The sequence below is a fragment of the Heterodontus francisci genome, chromosome 14 (genome assembly GCF_036365525.1).
Source record: "Heterodontus francisci isolate sHetFra1 chromosome 14, sHetFra1.hap1, whole genome shotgun sequence".
Classification (NCBI taxonomy): domain Eukaryota; kingdom Metazoa; phylum Chordata; class Chondrichthyes; order Heterodontiformes; family Heterodontidae; genus Heterodontus; species Heterodontus francisci.
The window spans coordinates 71,190,349-71,208,208 of record NC_090384.1 but is presented as its reverse complement, the minus strand read 5'-3'; the positions used below and the strand labels follow the sequence as shown (position 1 = coordinate 71,208,208).

Here is a 17,860-nt window from a genome sequence, read left to right as displayed (position 1 = left end):
CCTTGATGTCATTAGTATCCAGATATTTATCAATTTTTGTCTTGGACATGCTCAATGATTGAGTTTCCACAGCCCTCTGGGATAGAGAATTCCAAAGATTCACCACCCTCTGAATGATGTGGTCAATATTTCTTTTTGAATTATTATGTTACAACTATTCTGCATAACATAGTATCACATATTATCTGCCATTTGATTTGATATCATTTTATTCACTAGCTTTACTTGAATTTCATCCCACTACTCAAATTATCCTTTCCTCTTAAAATCTTAATTTATTTGGTAATCAAATGATGATTTGAGTCCAAAAGCAAAATACTGCAGATGTTGGAAATCTGAAGTAGAAACAGAAAATGCTGGAAATACTCAGCCAATCAGACATCTGTGGAGAGAGAAACAAAGTTAATGTTTCACATTGATGACCTTCTTTCATTCACATTGATGACCTTCTTTCATTAGAAGAGGAACAAGTTAGAGATGTAACAGGTTTTAAAGAAGTGCAGTGGCAGGGAAGGAAAGAACAGGGAGAAGGTCTGTGATAGGGCAGAAGCCAGGAGTGATTAAATGACAAAAGGGATGATGGTACAAGGCCAAAGGAGGTGGTAATGGGATAAGTAAAGAAACAAAAGATGGATCTCAAGGAGGTGTAAATGCTATAGCGAAATCATCATCAACAGCATAAGTTCCCCTGTACATCTCTGATAGGCCCTACCCTTTCCTTATTTATCCTCTTGCTCTTAATGTACTGATAAAAACATCTTGGGGTTTTCCTTGATTTTACCTGCCAATAATTTTTCATGTCCTCCCTTTGCTTTTCTAACAAGAGTGTTGCCAGGACTTGAAGGTTGAAGCTATGAGGAAAGATTGGAGAGGCTAGGGTTGTTTTCCCTGGAACTGAGGAGGCTGAGGGGTGACTTGATTGAGGTGTACAAAATTATGAGGGGCCTAGATAGAGTGGACAGGAAGGTTCTGTTTCCCCTGGCGTGGAGGTCAGTTACCAGGGGGCACAGATTTAAGGTAATTGGTAGAAGGATTAGAGGAGACATGAGGGGAAACTTTTTCACCCAGACGGTGGTGGGTGTCTGAAATTCGCTGCCAGGAATGGTGGTGGAGGAAGAGACCCTCAATTCTTTTAACAAAATGATTCCTGACAACGCAGCCGGCCATTGACATCATCAGGCTGCGCCAAGGTGTGCACTTGCGCAGACGGCCTCCTGCTCTCTGCGCATGCGTTGCGTTCTGACTTGCCAGGACTGGTTAGCGCATGCGCCGATGATGTCGTCGCGTGACGTGTGCATCTTTGCGCCTGGTCAGCCTCTGCACATGTGCTTTACGTGTGCAGCAATGCAACGCTAACGTATTCACCCATGCGTCAAGCTCCGCTCCCCCCCTCGCTGCTCTCTCCGGCCATTCTGCTCCCCCCCCCCCCCCCCCCCCCCCGCCCTGTTTCGCTGTTTCACCTGAAAGGAGACGCTGGACAGCAGGAAGGGAGGAAATGAAAGGGTAGGCGTTGCATCTACTGCGCTTGCATTGGAAAGTGCCATGTGTGAAGTGGAGGGGGTATTATGGGTTATTGAAGAGTGGCCCGGGGGGTTGCAGAGGAATAGTCCCTTCAGAATGTCGAAAAGGGAGGGTAAGATGTGTTTGCAAGTGGTGGAAATAGCAGAGGTTGATCTGTTGAATCTGGAAGCTGGTGGGTGGAAGGTGAGGACAAGGGGAACCCTATAATGGTTCTGAGAGGGTGGGGAAGGGGCGAAAGCAGAAATGCAGGAAATGGGATGATACAGTTGAGGGCCCTGTCGGCAACAGTGAAAGGGAATCCTTAATTGAGGAAAAAGGGAGGCACTGGAAGCACTGGTATGGATCGTGGCATTGTCAGAACAGATGCAACAGGAGACAGAGAAACTGGGAGAATGGAATAGAATCCTTATAGGAATGCAAGGAAGTATCATCAAGTTAGCTGTGGAAGCACTTATAGTGGCTATTATTTCGTAGCCTATCCCCAAAAATGGAGATACAGAAGTTGAGGAAGGGAATGGAGGAGTCGGAGATGGACTATGTGAAAGTGAGGGAAGACTGGAAATTGGAAGTAAAGTTGATGAAATTTTCTAGTTTGGGACGAGAGCAGAAAGCAACACTGATACAGTCATCAGTGTAGCGGAAAAAGAGCTGAAGGATGGAACTTGAACAAAGAATGTTCCGCATAATCCCACGAAAGGCAGACATAGCTAGGACCCATACAGGTTCCCATAAGCAACATCTTTTATTTGGAAGAAGTAAGTAGAGTCAAATGAGAGGTTGTTCAATGTAATAAGTTCAACCAGGCAAAAGAGGGTGTGATGGATAGGGACTAGTTGGGCCTCCGTTCAAGGAAGAACCAGAGACCTCTCAGACCACCTTTGTGGGGGATAGAAGTGTTGAGTGATTGGACATCCATGGTGACATATGGTTACGGCCAGGAAACTGGAAACCGTTAAAGTGAAGGAAAGCGTCTGAAGAGTCCCAGAAGTAGGTGGGAAGAGACTGGACAAGGGGAGGAGAAAGACTGTCAAGATAAGAAATCAGTTCTGAGGGACAAGAAGAGGCTAAAACGATGGATCTACCAGGGCAGTCCTGTTTGTGGATCTTATGAAGGAGATAGAAATGGGCTTGTGGGGGTGAGGGTGCGGAACTATGAAGTCGGAGGCCATGGAGGGAAGATCTCGAGAGCAGATGAGGTCAGTGACAGTCTGGGAAAGAATGGCTCGATTTTCAGTGGTGAGGTCATGGTCCTGGAAGAGGTAGGAGGAGGTGTCAGTGAGTTGGCATTCAGTCTCCGCTAGGTAGAAGTTAGTTTATCAAAGAACACAGCACCGCCTTTGTCAATAGGTTTAATGATGGTGGTTAGAGTTGGCCCTGAGAGAACACAGAGTCCTGCAAGTTCAGCGGGAGGTAGGTTAGGGTGAGTGAGCTGAGTAGAAAAATTGAGACAGCTGATGATTTGGTAGATACCTGACTAAACATGAGAAGGGAAATGGAAAGCAGTGAAGGTGGACATGGTGAAAGAGACAAACAGAAATCCCATTGGAGAGAGGATAATTTGAGTCCATCTGATTTACTGTGTATTAATTTCATTTGAAATTCCGAAAAATAAAGTTAATGGTTTTGTAACACCATTGTACGTGATTTCCTCTTGGCATTTACACCATGTGTACCAACATTACATGTGTTCCTTGCGTTTAATATGCTTAGCTCAAATTTTGTGTACAGATTTAATCCAGGTTGAAGGCATTTACATTCAAGCAAGGCGTTGCAGCTTTGTATTGGTGTGATGTACAATGTTCATGATTTTGACGGGTGGGGGGTGCTGGTGTTTGGATAGATTTAGGTTAGCAAAAGGAATTTTTAACTTTTTGTTTCTACTGATCTAGTAGCATAGTGATGTTTCTCTATATAATGATAGTAATACAAAGAAAATTGTAACTGACATTATCTTTTAAAATTAAATTGTTCCCCTAGGTCCTGATTTTACTGTTGCGAAATGGAGCCAAGTGGTGATGCAGGAGGTGCAACCATTGCAGATGCAACAGAGGAGAGTTACTTCATGAGCTACACCTTCACAGACAGATTACATTCTGTACGAGTTGCTCAGAGCATTATGGATCTGTGCCTTGATGACAGGTTGTTTGCAGACGTTACCATCTCCGTGGAAGGTAAAGAATTTCAGCTGCACCGGCTAGTGCTTTCTGCTCAGAGCTGCTTCTTCCGTTCGATGTTCACCTCTAATTTAAAAGAAGCTCATAATGATGTTATAGAACTCAAAGATGTGAATGCAAGTGTTTTCCAGCTCCTTGTGGACTATATCTACCGAGGCACTGTAAAATTGAGGGTGGAGGACCTCCAGGAGACATATGAGGTGGCAGATATGTACCAGTTGACCTCACTTTTTGAAGAGTGCTCTCGGTTTCTGGCTCGGACAGTTGACATCAGGAACTGTTTACAGGTCATGTGGTTAGCAGATCAGCACAGTGACCAGAAACTGTACACAGCAGCAAAACAATGTGCAAAAACACACCTGTTACAGCTTCACAAGACAGAAGATTTTGTGAAACTACCTGTAAGATTGTTCACAGACATCATTAAAGGTACATATTTATCTGTCTTGATTTTTCTTGATGGAATGGAACTTCTGGAAAGAGATTACTTGTAAGTGAAAAGTACATGGCCCCTTGTGGTGGCTAAGCCAGTTTTACTGTTGGAGGGAACACTCCTTGACGTAGCAGATAATCATATAGGCTTTCTAAAAGAATAAACAATCTCTGGTACATTAAGAAATATTTATTTGTCCTTCTCTATCACGCTTAAACTTTATATCCATCCCTTCCTACCAATATTGATTACGGAGAAAGTCAGACCCAAGAGTGTCCCATTTTAAATTTAAGGCCAGCTGCAAAACGTCAAAGGTGTATTCCTTCCAGACTTTAGCTCTTGCTAAATATCTGTTGCAAAATTCCCTTTCAGGTGGGAACTCAAGTGTCTGAGTTATGCATACCCATGATTCTATATGAGTGGATCAACTTCACAAAAAGGAATATTCTAATTTATCGGAATGCATTACCTATAAAATAATTATGCTTTTTTTTGGGAAAGAAGAGGCACATAGAAGAAAGTGCATGAACATCAAAAGACAGTAAGACACACTTTATATATTCCAATAAATTGTTCATAGACTTATACAGCACAGAAGGAAGCCATTAAGCTGATCATGCCTGATTGAACTCTTTGAAAGAGTTATCAAATTAGGCCCACTCCCCTGCTGTTTTCCCCATCACCATACAAATGTTTCCTTTGCAGGTATATATCCAATTCCCTTTCGAAAGGTTTTATTGAATCTGCTTCCACCACTCTTTGAGGTAGTGCATTCCAGATCACGACTACTTGCTGCATAAAAAAGTTCTCCTCATCTCCCCTCTGGTTCATTTGCCAATTATCTTATTGTTTACTGACCCTTCTGCCAGTGGAAATAGTTTCTCCTTATTTACTATATCAAAACCCTTGGTAATTTTGAATATCTCCATTTAGTCTTCCCTTGATCTTCTCTGCTCCAAGAAGAACATTCCCCTTTTCTAGTCTTTTCACATAACGATAGTCCCTCATCCCTGGTATCATTCTGACAAATCTACTCTGCACTCTCTCCAAGGCCTTGAACTCATTCTGTGAACTAGTTAAACTCTGAACGAATTGGTATGCTCTCCTGATGTACCATCATAGCATCTATATACTGTCTAAATAATTTATCATCATACGTAGAATGTAAAAAAATTTTTGGGTAGTCTTTCTGTGAAGGCTTTGCCATCATTTATATAAAACATTCTCATAATCCACATCTCAAAAACTTTTTTTTTTATTCATGGGATGTGGGCATTGCTGGCTAGGACAACATTTATTGCCGCTTGATAGCTCTGGCAACAACATCTTCTGTCACTTTGCTGATGATTGAAAGCAGACTGATGGGGCAGTAATTGGCCGGATTTGGATTAGTCCTGCTTTTTGTGGACAGGACATAGCTGGGCAATTTTCCACATTGTCGGGTAGATGCCAGTGTTGTAGCTGTACTAGAACAGCTTGGCTGGATTTTTTATTCATTCATGGGATGTGGGCATCGCTGGCTATGACAGCATTTATTGCCCATCCCTAATTGCCCTTAAGAAGGTGGCGGTGAGCCGCCTTCTTGAACTGCTGCAGTCCATGTGGGGTAGGTATACCCAGAGTCCTGTTAGGAAGGGAGTTCCATGATTTTGACCCAGCGACAGTAAACGAATGGTGATATAGTTCCAAGTCAGGATGCCAATTTTCCAAATTGCCAGGTAGATGCCAGTGTTGTAGCTGTACTGGAACAGCTTGACTAGGGGCGCAGCAGGTTCTGGAGCAGAGGTCTTCATACTATTGTCGGAATGTTGTCAGGACCCATAGCCATTGCAATATCCAGTGCCTTTAGTCGTTTCTTGATATCATGTGGAGAGAATCTAAATCGCTGAAGACTGGTATCTGTGATGCTGGGGACTTCAGGAGGAGGCCGAGATGGATCATCCACTTGGCACCTCTGGCTGAAGATTATTGCAAATGCCTCAGCCTTACCTTTTGCACTGATGTGCTGGGCTCCCCCAGCATTGAGGATGTGGATATTTGTGGAGCCACATCCTCCAGTTAGTTGTTTAATTGCCCACCACCATTCACGACTGGATGTGACAGGACTACAGAGCTTAGATCTGATCCGTTGGTTATGGGATCACTTAGCTCTGTCTATCGCATGCTACTTCTGCTGTTTGGCAGGCATGTAGTCCTGGGTTGTAGCTTCAACCAGGTTGACACTTCATTTTGAGGAATGCCTGGAGCTGCTCCTGGCATGACCTCCTGCAATCTTTATCCTGGCTTGTTGGTAATGGTACAGTGGGGGATATGCTGGGCCATGAGGTTACAGATTGTGGTCGAGTACAATTCTGCTGCTGCTGCTGATGGCCACAGCGCCTCATGGATGCCCAGTTTTTGAGTTGCTAGATGTGTTCGAAGTCTATCCCATTTAGCATGGTGGTAGCATCACACAACACAATGGAGGGGATCCTCAATGCGAAGACAGGACTTTGTCTCCACAAGGACTGTGCGATGGTCACTCCTACCAATACTGTTGTGGACAGATGCATCTGCGACAGGCCGATTGATGAGGACAAGGCCAAGTAGGTTTTCCCCTCTTGTTGGTTCCCTCACCACCTGCCGTAGGCCCAGTCAAACAGTTATGTCCTTTAGGACTCGGCCAGCTCGGTCAGTAATGCTACTGAGCCACTCTTGGTGATGGACATTGAAGTCCCCCACCCAGAGTACATTCTGCGCTCTTGCCGCCCTTGGTGCTTCCTCCAAGTGGTGTTCAACATGGAGGAGTACTGAGTCATCAGCTCGGGGTGGGGGGTGCGGTAGGTGGGAATCGGCAAGAGGTTTCCTTGCCCATGTTTGCCTTCATGCCGTGAGACTTCATGGGATCTGGAGTGGATGTTCAGGACTCCCAGGCCAACTCGCTCCCGACTGCATACCATTGTGCCACCACCTCTGCTGGGTCTGTCCTGCTGGTGGGACAGGACATTCCCGGGAATGGTGATGGTGATGACTGGGACATTGTCTGTAAGATGTGATTCCGTGAGTATGACTATGTCCCGCTGCTGACTAGTCTGTGGGACAGCTCTCCTAACTTTGGCACAAGCTCCCAGATGTTAGTAAGGAGGGCTTTGCAGGGTCGACAGGGCTGGGTTTGATGTTGTCATTTCTGGGTGGTCCGCCCGGTTTCATTCCTTATTGACTTTGTAGCGGTTTGATACAACTGAGTGGCATGCTAGGCCATTTCAGAGGGCATTTAAGAGTCAACCACACTGCTGTGGGTCTGATGTCACATGTACGCCAGGTAAGGACAGCAGATTTCCTTCCGTATGGGACATTAGTGAACCAGATGGGTTTTTATGACCGTCGGTTTCATGGCCATCATTAGACTAGCTTTTAATTCCATATTTAATTGAGTTCAGATTCCACCTTCTGCCGTGGTGGGATACAAAACCATGCCCAAGAGCAATACCCTGGGTCTCTGGGCTACAGGTCCAGAGAGAATACCACTATGCCACTGCCTCCCCTAAAGCTAAAGACTATTAAAGAGAAAGTTTTTGATAAAATAATAAAAATAGGAAAATGTTTTTCTCTGCAATTAATGGTCTGCTAACATGAGCGTATAACTTTGAAAAGTGGAATATCTGAGAATATAACTTTTGTACTACATCATTTATTATATAAAATAGTACATATTTTTGTTAAAAGATATTTCACCCCATAGGTTTTTAACTTAGTCTGTGCACAGCTACGGTTCAGTGTTGATAAAGCCAAATGGTTAATCACTGTTTATATGTTAATGGAAATGAACTAGGGTGAAGCCGAGTAAACAAAACTGATGAAGATAGTTTCTGGTAAGATTTTGCTTCTGTTAGACTGGGGAAAGTCCAACCAATTTAGTTCATATAGTGAGTTGAAAAGAAACACTCTATTGTTGTAAATACATTTTTAAAGGAACCTTTGGAATTCTTAATGGGGAGTAAAGTTTCTATCAGAAATTTGTATAACCCATAAATATCTGTTAAGAGTATTTTAAGGTTGAATATAAACCAAAGCTCAATTTCTCTCTCTCTCTAGCAATGGTTATTTTAACTTGTCACTAAATTGAGAGCAATTACCTTTCAAGAATCCAGACACTGTCTTCCCCATACTGCTTGTCATAGAAATGGTCCCACAATGGATTTCTTGTAAGTAATGGCTCTTATTTCATCGTGAATAATTCTTTCTATAAACTGATGTTTTGAACTGGATTATTTTCATGAACTATTTTAAATTAATTTCTCACCAAGAAAATACACCAAATTGGTAATTTAATGGAGATTAATCAACAGTAATCATCAGTTCATGTTGGTTAAAGGGAGCACAAGTCATTAACATTAAGACAAGATCCATAACTTTCTTCTGTGGACCCATTTCTGTGACGGGGTGTATAAGAGAGACAGTGAAGATGATTTATTTTTCCATTGTAATCAGGCAAGTGGTGGGTAGGGCAACTGGTAGTGGATGCGATTGATTTTCATAGTCAAACTTACTTATCATTGAATAGGTGAGTTACCAGTGCTAATTGCACTGCTTCTAGGTAACTTCCCTTTTTAAAAAAGCAGGAAATCCAGGGCAACAGACAGTGATTATGGCCCTGCAGCAGCACCTTGAAGGACAAAGATCAGTGGGATCAATGCAGTTAATGCTCAAGACTCTTAAATTAATCAAGGAAAAAGGAGTACCAGACCTGCTTGCAACTTTCCCTAATTGCAGCTAATGATCTCTTTCAGCAGTACTGGAAATGGTCACCTCCTGGCCTGTGCCGCCCACGATTAGTGGACTGGTTCAGGAGGCAGCAGTGGAATGCTGATTGACATGAAAATCACATTGAGGTCTTAACTGCATCATCTGACTCCTATTTCAATATTTGAATTAAGCCTTAAGCAAGGTTCACACAAAAATTGGGGTTGGACTTTTCACAGGCATAAAATGTGTGGTTGTGAGCCAAAAGTCAGCCCAGTCTGCATTTGTGCCAAATGATGCTAGGAAACTAAAATAACCTTTTCTTTCATGATACTGTAGATGGTGTTCCCAGCTCTCAGAAGCCTGCCAAAGCCATAGAAACTTGGATAGACCATAACAAGGAAGAGCGAGCACAATACTCTGAGAACCTGACATCCAGTTTAAAGGTACATTACCTCAATACTAGCCAGTGTAAATGCCCCACCAATACATTCCCTGAAACTAAAGTTTCCCATAAGTGTGAAACAGAATGATTCCTACAGAATATTGCTATTTGCAGAGTTTAACCTTTACCCTTAATGGAAATGCATTAATCCAAACTGTTACAGTTTACACAGTGAGAAGCATTGCTTAGATGACTTAAATGAGTTGTGTCCATAGATTTGTAGAGTTCTGAATGATACAGCATTACTACATGGTTAAATCATCACTGCAAGAGTTCCTCAGGGAAGCATCCTCAGCACAACCATCTGCAACTGCTTCAGCAGTAACCTTCCCTCCATCATAAGGTCAGGAGTGGTGCTGTTTGCCAACGATTCCACAGTGTTCAGTCAGATAATATCCAGGCATGGGCAGACAAGTGGCAAGTAATATGTATGCCACCTAAGTGTCAGGTAATGACTACTTCGAACAGAGAGCCCAACTATCTTCCCTTGACCTTCAAGATTGCAACCATTGCCAAATTCCCCACTATCTTGTGAGGGGGATCACCATTGACCAGAAACCTAATTGGTCCAGCCAATGGCAGCAAGAGCAGGTCAGAGATTGGATACTGTATTGTGAGTGGCTTACCTCCTGACCACTAAACCCTCTCCACTATAAGGCTCAAGTCAAGAATATGATGGAGTACTCACCACTTGCTTAGATCGGTGCAGCTACAACAGTACTCGAAGAACAGTACCATCCAGAATAGAACCGTTTACTTGATCAGTGACCCTGACATTGAACTCCAGCCTCTTCATCAGCGCACTGTAGTTGCAGTTTGTACGGTCTATAGAATGCATTACAGTAATTCATTAACGTTATTTTAACAATCTCCCTCCCTAGTCACCTCTACCATTCAGGCCAAGAGCAACAATGTTGGAGGAACGCTGTTAACCATCAAATTTCCCTCCAAGTCATACACTATCGTGAATTGGACATATTTTGCAGTACCTTCATCGTTTCTTGGTTGACATCCTGGAATTTCCTATCTGGCACTATTTTGAAAGCACCATCACCACAAGGACACGGCTCACCACCTCATAGCAACTAGGGATGGGCAACAAATTCAACCTTGCCATTGTCGCACAGTGGGGCAGTGGTTAGCACCGCAGCCTCACAGCTCCAGCGACCCGGATTCAGTTCTGGGTACTGCCTGAGTGGAGTTTGCAAGTTCTCCCTGTGACCGTGTGGGTTTCCACCGGGTGCTCCGGTTTCCTCCCACAGCCAAAGACTTGCAGGTTGATAGGTAAATTGGCCATTGTAAATTGCCCCTAGTATAGGTAGGTGGTAGGAGAATTGAGGGAAGGTGGGGATGTGGTAGGGAATATGGGATTGATGTAGGATTAGTATAAATGGATGGTTGATGGTCAGCACAGACTCAGTGGGCCGAAGGGCCTGTTTCAGTGCTGTATGACTCTATATCGAATTTTTAACGAATTTTAAAAACCATAGTTTTTAACATTTGCAGGCAAAAACATTGAACTTTGATTTTTTTCCACTCTGCATATATATCCTTTTTTTTAATCAAATTCACTCATTGAAAGATTATTAAGGGTCATCAAATGTGTAAATCATAGAGCACTGAAGCATGACTTACCATATTTGCAGTCAAATCTGGGCAGGTGGAGCCCAAAGCAGCTACTACAACACCGCTTCATTGAGTCGAGTGTATGGTTTCAGTAACTGATGATATCGGCATAGCTGCCAATTCCAGAAACTTAGCTGCTGGTCACTTAAAATTTAAGATTTAATTTTGATCAAATGTAATTTGAACCTTGCCACCAATGATTTAATGAGAGACTATTTTACTACGTTACTACAATAACTACTAAACGCATTGGCCGATTGCCCCAAATTTAATATATCAAAATTTTTACATTATTTTCCTTATGACCCAAAAAAAATAATCCTCCAGGAGTTTGAAAATATTAATTGAAATATATTTTATTAACCAAAAGTGCTGTTATCAGAAATTGTAGGTAATTCACTCAGGTTTTTGGAGGACACCTCACTCTAATGTGCAGAGGGGATTGTACAGTTGTTTTGCTGCATCAGTTACTGATAGGATGGGTTTGCTTGTCTTACTTGTATAGAGAAAGTGATCAAAGGTAGGGGACATGTTTGATTTACCCTCAACTCAGAATAAAAAGTGCTTCTGGTGATAAACAGAAAAATGATTCAACAAGTCGTGGTAAGCACTTAAGTCTTACTGTCTAAAGAAGAAAGTCTTTTGGAATCAGCCCAATAATGACACAGCTATGCAGTTTATTGTATTGATTTTAGGATTATCATTTAAAGAAACACAGTGATTGTTGTTTATCAGGTTTGTAATTTTTTATGTCTCAAACAGGAAATTGGTGAGATTGTTCATATTTATCTGATTGGAAAGGAAGACACTCGGACACACTCATTGGCAGTTTCTTTGCATTGTGATGATGATGCCATCAGTGTCAGTGGGCAAAATAGATTGCGCCAGCAGATCACGGCTGCATGTAAGCATGGCAGTGACTTATATGTTGTAGGTGGCCCTATCCCACGACGGATGTGGAAGTGTAACATGGAAACAATGGACTGGGAACAGTGCGCATCACTGCCAAGAGATCGCCTTCAGCACACACTGGTGTCCGTTCCAAGTGAGGATGCCATTTATTCACTGGGTGGAAAAACGCTACAGGATACGCTTTCCAGTGCCATCATTTATTATGTGGTCTGTGATAATGTATGGGTTGAAACCAATCAGCTGGACACTGCAGTATCTTGTGCTGCCGGTGTTAATCTTAATGGAACTATCTATCTTCTGGGTGGGGAGGAGAATGACCTGGACTTCTTTACCAAACCATCTCGTCTCATACAATGTTTTGACACACGCTCCAGAACATGCCAATTAAAGTCGTACCTCCTTCCCTTTGCAGGCCGTATGCATGCCGCTATTCACAAGGACCTGATTTTTATTGTAGCAGAGGGGGACTCTTTGGTATGTTACAATCCACTGCTTGACAGCTTCACCAGACTGCGCTTCCCAGAGGTTTGGAGTCGTGTACCCTCCCTCTGGAAGATTGCTAGTTGCAATGGGTGTATCTATGTTTTCAGAGATAAGTGTAAAAAGGGTGATGCCAATACATTAAAATTGAACCCAGCCACATCTGTGGTCTCGGTAATAAGTGGAATTGAGATACTGCTGACCAATTGGCAGTTTGTTTTGGCATAATTTTAAATGAATCCTGAAATTAAACTTGCAGTAAAGTGATTGGAGGACAGATTTGCATTGTGAAAGTTTGTAATGGTTCATTGACACAATTTAATTCAATGTCAATCCATAATTGCATCATCTATTTTCCAAAAGCCAGCAGTGATCAAATGTTTACCACATATCACAAACCAATTTAAGATTTAATTGCAGTTTTTAGGTATTTAGTTCACTGGCCAGAGCACCTGTTTTTAAAACTACTGCTGTTGATAACAAAACGTCAATACTTGTGTTTTGATTTGATCTGGCATTAATTGACCTAAACATAATTTAATAAATATTGCCTCACAAATTATTTAGGGCGGCGCAGTGGTTAGCACTGCAGCCTCACAGCTCCAGGGACCCGGGTTTGATTCTGGGTACTGCCTGTGCGGCGTTTGCAAGTTCTCCCTGTGACCGCGTCGGTTTTCACCGGGTGCTCCGGTTTCCTCCCACAGCCAAAGACTTGCAGGTTGATAGGTAAATTGGCCATTATAAATTGCCCCTAGTATAGGTAGGTGGTGGGGAATATGGGATTACTGCAAGGTTAGTATAAATGGGTGGTTGTTGGTCGGCACAGACTCGGTGGGTCAAAGAGCCTGTTTCAGTGCTGTATCTCTAAATAGAAATAAAATAAAAAATATTTCAACCATCTTTATTTGAAACTAAGATAGAACTAGAAAGGATAAGAAAAGAACTACATAATTCTACATAAGGGTGACAGTGCTCTGTCGAGAAATATTTTTCAATTAAATTGGTGCCAACATTACTTTTATCGTAACATTATGATGTCAGTTCCTTTTATGAAAAAGAGATTAACCACAAAGTAATAATGTCTTCTGCAATACATGCTTTAACAAATGTATTCTTGTTTTAGACGCAATCAGGGAAGATTTCCTTTGTGCACCTACAAATATATATAAGTATGTAATAAAATCAGAAATAGTGTTACGACCAGGTGAGAAAGGTGTCTAGGGGTCCCTCTCAGCTTTCACCTGGTCTTTCCGTAACAGGGTTTAATTTTAAACACACAGTGTTTTTAGCTCCCCCTTGGTGAACCCTTGTTCACTGCTTTCCAATTATAAGGCCAAAAAAAAACAGTGCAAACAGGTTTTCTTAGGTTTAAAGAAGGAAGGTTGAAATTTATTAAACTTAAACTCTAATTCGGTTGACGCCTACGGATACACGACGCGCCCAGGCTAGCATGCATACGCGATACACACATGCAAATAGATACAGAACAGAGCAGAGGAAAAATTTGAGGCAATATCTGAATAGTTTTTGTTAGGGTTCTTTGAGCTCACTGTAGAGTCCTTGATTGTAAGTAGCTCTTGCTTTTCATTGGGGCCCAGTATTCTTCTTAAACCTTGTTCGCTGTAGGAGACTTTTCTTTCTTGGGGTTTATGTGTCTTCAGTGGATTCAGAGGCTTGTGAGAAAGAGATGGAAGCAGACAGACAGGAGAGGTCCTTTCTGTCCAGGAGCAAACACTCTTGAGTTCAAACTGTTTGTACAATTCAGAAGAACCCAGGTTGCCAAGCAGGTTAGTCATGTGACTAACTGGTCTGACCACTTCTTGGCTCTGTGGATTGTATCATCTTAGCAAGGTCTGGAATGTGCTTCCCCAACCCCTCACTGTCCAGTGATCAACATGTATTGTGGGTTGAATGTGTCAGGTTCTGGTCCTTTGTCTACACAAGCACTGTGTGTTAGTATGCACATGTTTTTTTCCAGCCATGGCTGATCTGTTCAAGTCATTTCCTCACTCCAGCAACAGTTCAAAATCAATGTGACTCATTCTTGGCAGGTGGGGGCCTGCATGATAATAGTATACAGAGGAAATAGTCCACAATATTTCATTGACTGAAATATTGCTGAAAGTGGCCTTGTGCAACAGTGCACTGGTGTATTAGTATACTATGACATTGAGTAATTGTCCCCTGGTTTGCATCTTTAAGCCCCACCCTCCCAAGTTGCAATTTCTACCAGGGACTCCTCAAAAAGGAAGAGAAAATTTAAGGACTTTATCACTGTTGTTCACCTCGTGGTATTAACAGACCTAAAAGCAGGCAACCTGCCCACCCTCTGACTACTAGTAGTGCATGGCATGGAACAAGGTGAAGAAGACAACAAGTAACTAAAAAAAATTGTGGAAGGAGATGAGTTGCTAATCTCATTATCATCAACTTTGTTAAAGTTACGAGAGATGAAAATTCTCGTAACTCAAGATTTTGGCACTATTTTGAAGAAGAGCAGAGGTGTTACCCCTGTTGTTCTGGTCAGTATTTATCCCTCAACATCATAAAACAGATTCTTTGGTCATTGCTGTTTGTGGGACCTTACTGTGTGCGGGACCTTATTGTGTGCAAATTAGCTGCCACATTTCCTACAGAACAATGACTACGTGGGACATCCTGAGGTCATGAAAGGTACAATATATATGCAAGTTTTTTTTTTAAATCCTCCCCTCAAATCCAATCAATCTATCATATTGTAGGATTTCTGTGACTACTGCTTTCACAGATATAGTCCCAACTTCTCACTGCTGTGTGGCATTACCACCGTGCTAGATTCAGAAAAGATCTAGCAGCTCAAAACTGGGCATCCATGAAGCACTGTGGGCCATCAGCAGCAGAAGAATTGTATTCAACCATAATCTGTAACCTCGTGTCCCAGCATATCCCTCACTCCACGGTTACCATCAAGCCAGGAGATCAACCTAGTTTAATGAGTATAGAAGAGCATCCCAGGAACAGCATCAGGCATACCAGTAGGGCCTCTAGCCAAGCAGTTTCCAGTAGAGCTACAACACTATATCTGACAAAAAGTGGAGAATTGTCCAGGTGTGTCTCGTTGACAAAAAGGATAAATCCAATCCTGTCAATTACCGCTCCATCAGTCTCCTCTCAATCATCAGCAAAGTGATAGAAGTGTTGTCAATAGTGCTATTAAGCAGTACTTACACATCAATAATCTGCTCACCAAGGCTCAGTTTGGGTTCTGCCAGGACCACTTGGCTCCAAACCTCATTACAGCCTTGGTCCAAACCTGGACAAAAAAGCAAATTCCAGGGGTAATGTGAGAGTGACTTGGCATCATGGTAGCATTTGACTGAGAGTGGCACCAAGGAGCCCTAGCAAAATTGAAGTTAGGGGAAATCTCTCCACTGGTGGGAGTCATGCCTAGCAAAAAGGAAGATGGTGATAGTTGTTGGAGGCTAATCATCTCAGCTGCAGGACATCAGGGAAGTGTCCTAAAGCCCAACCATCTTCAGCTGCTTCATCAATGCCTCTTCTTCATAAGGTCAGAGGTGGGAATGTTCACTGGCGATTGCAGTGTTTAGTTCCATTCATAATTCCTCAGATAATGAAGCAGTCCGTGCCCACAGGCAACAAAGTAGGTCACTTGATTGGCACCCCATCCACCACCGTGTCTGCAGTGTGTACCAGCTACAGGATGCACTACAGCAATTCACCAAGGCTTCTTCGATAGCACCTTTCAAACCTGCGACCTCTAATACCTAGAAGGACAAAGACAGCAGGCACATGGGAACATCACTACCTGCAAGTTTCCATCCAAGTCACACACAGTCCTGACTTGGAAATATATCGCCACTCCTTCATTGTCGCTGGGTAAATATCGTGGAACACCCTACCTAACAGCATTGCGGGAGTACCTACACCACATGGACTGCAGCAGTTTAAGAAGGCAGCTCACATCAACTTCTCAAAGGCAATTAGGAATGGGAAATAAATGCTGCAGCGACACCCACATCCTATGAATGAATAAAAAAAAGCAGATGAGCAGCATTTGGTTGCAATAGAATACTTTATGAATATACCACCCTCCCAAAAGAGGGCATTTAGACACCATCCATTTAAGTTTTTTAAGAATACAAGCTATATTTTCAACTTAACCAGCTGAAAGTCGAGTGGTTTCTACAAAGGGCGGCTGATCTGCATCAGTTTTACTCCCAGGTGACAGGTTGAAAATCTACCTTAGCATAGTTTGTCCCATCTAGTCCCATAAGCAATACACTATAGGATATATTTCAACCTTTAACCTTCAGTACATGCTTTGTTCTCTACTGCTCACAAGGATGCCATTCAGCCCATTAAGTCCATGCTGTCTCTCTCTGGAGCAATTCAATCAGTCCCATTCCCCCAATCTATCTCCCCGGACCTGCAAGTTTATTTCGCTCAAGTTCCCATCTAATTTCCTTTTGAAATCATTGACCATTTGCACTTCCACCATCCTCGTAGGCAGAGTTTTCCAGGTTATTACCATTTGCTGCGTAAAAAAAAAGTTCTTCCTCACATCCCCATTTATCTCTTGCCCAAAACCTTAGATCTGTTTCCCCTGGTCCTTGTACCATCAGCTCATGGGAACAGCTTTTCTTTGTCTACCTTATTTAAACCTGTCATAATCTTGTACATGCCCATCAAGTCTCCCCTCAGCCTCCTTTGCTCCAAGGAGAACAACCCCAGTTTCTCCAAACTTCTTCCTTGGTATATTTTTATCTTCATGAAGTTACACCAAGTATTGCTGGTTGCTAGTTATTAAGGCTGTAATTGGCCAGCTTTATAGACTAGGATCCCCAGACTGCTGAGTTAGCTGACATCATTCAGGGCAACAGTAGAGGCACTCAGCATTCTGAAGGAGGAAAGAATTGTCCTGGCTTCCTACTCTTAATCCCTGTGCAGCAACTTGTGCTGGATGTACATAAGTATGGATGTCACCATAGGATAGGATAGGGCTCGAACCTAAGCCTGCTTATAATCAGCTTATAGGGTCCCGCAATGGTTAACTACAGGAGGAATAAAGGCCTCTGTCATGGTCACAGGCGATGTCATTTGTGAATCACTTTCTTGGAAGAACAGGACAAGATCAACAAATTCAATGCTGTCTCAATGTTTTCTAACCACGTTAACAACAGTACATCATGTGATTCTCAACCATTTCAGAGTGGAAAAGCTCGAGTCCTCTCTTGATCTAACATCTGGACTCTATGGAGCGAGTAAACTCATCTCAGTAGATGATTTGCTAATATGTTCATCACCACCATTGCAAGAGCTGGGACACTAGCACTAGAAAAAATTATGAACGCTGCTGGATTGTTGTAAAAACCCAATTGTTTCACTGATATCCTTCAGAGAAGGAGACCTGCCACCCCTTCCTAGTCCTACACTATACAATTGATCCTTAATGCTATCTTAGATGGCCTAGCAAGGCACTCAATTCTCAGGGCAACATAGGATGGGCAAAATGCATCCTTGCCAATATCACCCTTTCCCAAGAGCAAA

The 17,860-nt window shown here is 42.6% G+C and overlaps 1 protein-coding gene across 1 annotated transcript in view; it reads left to right on the top strand.

The window, feature by feature from the left end:
• kbtbd4 (kelch repeat and BTB (POZ) domain containing 4) overlaps positions 1–17,860 on the top strand; it is a 20,542-nt gene extending 2,682 nt beyond the window's left edge. Inside the window, exons 2-4 of the mRNA XM_068046438.1 lie at positions 3,499–4,124; positions 9,190–9,296; positions 11,684–17,860. Of these exons, the coding sequence (XP_067902539.1) occupies positions 3,521–4,124; positions 9,190–9,296; positions 11,684–12,541 (1,569 nt within the window). The 5' untranslated portion in view covers positions 3,499–3,520 and the 3' untranslated portion in view covers positions 12,542–17,860. The remainder of the gene's footprint in view (positions 1–3,498; positions 4,125–9,189; positions 9,297–11,683) is intronic.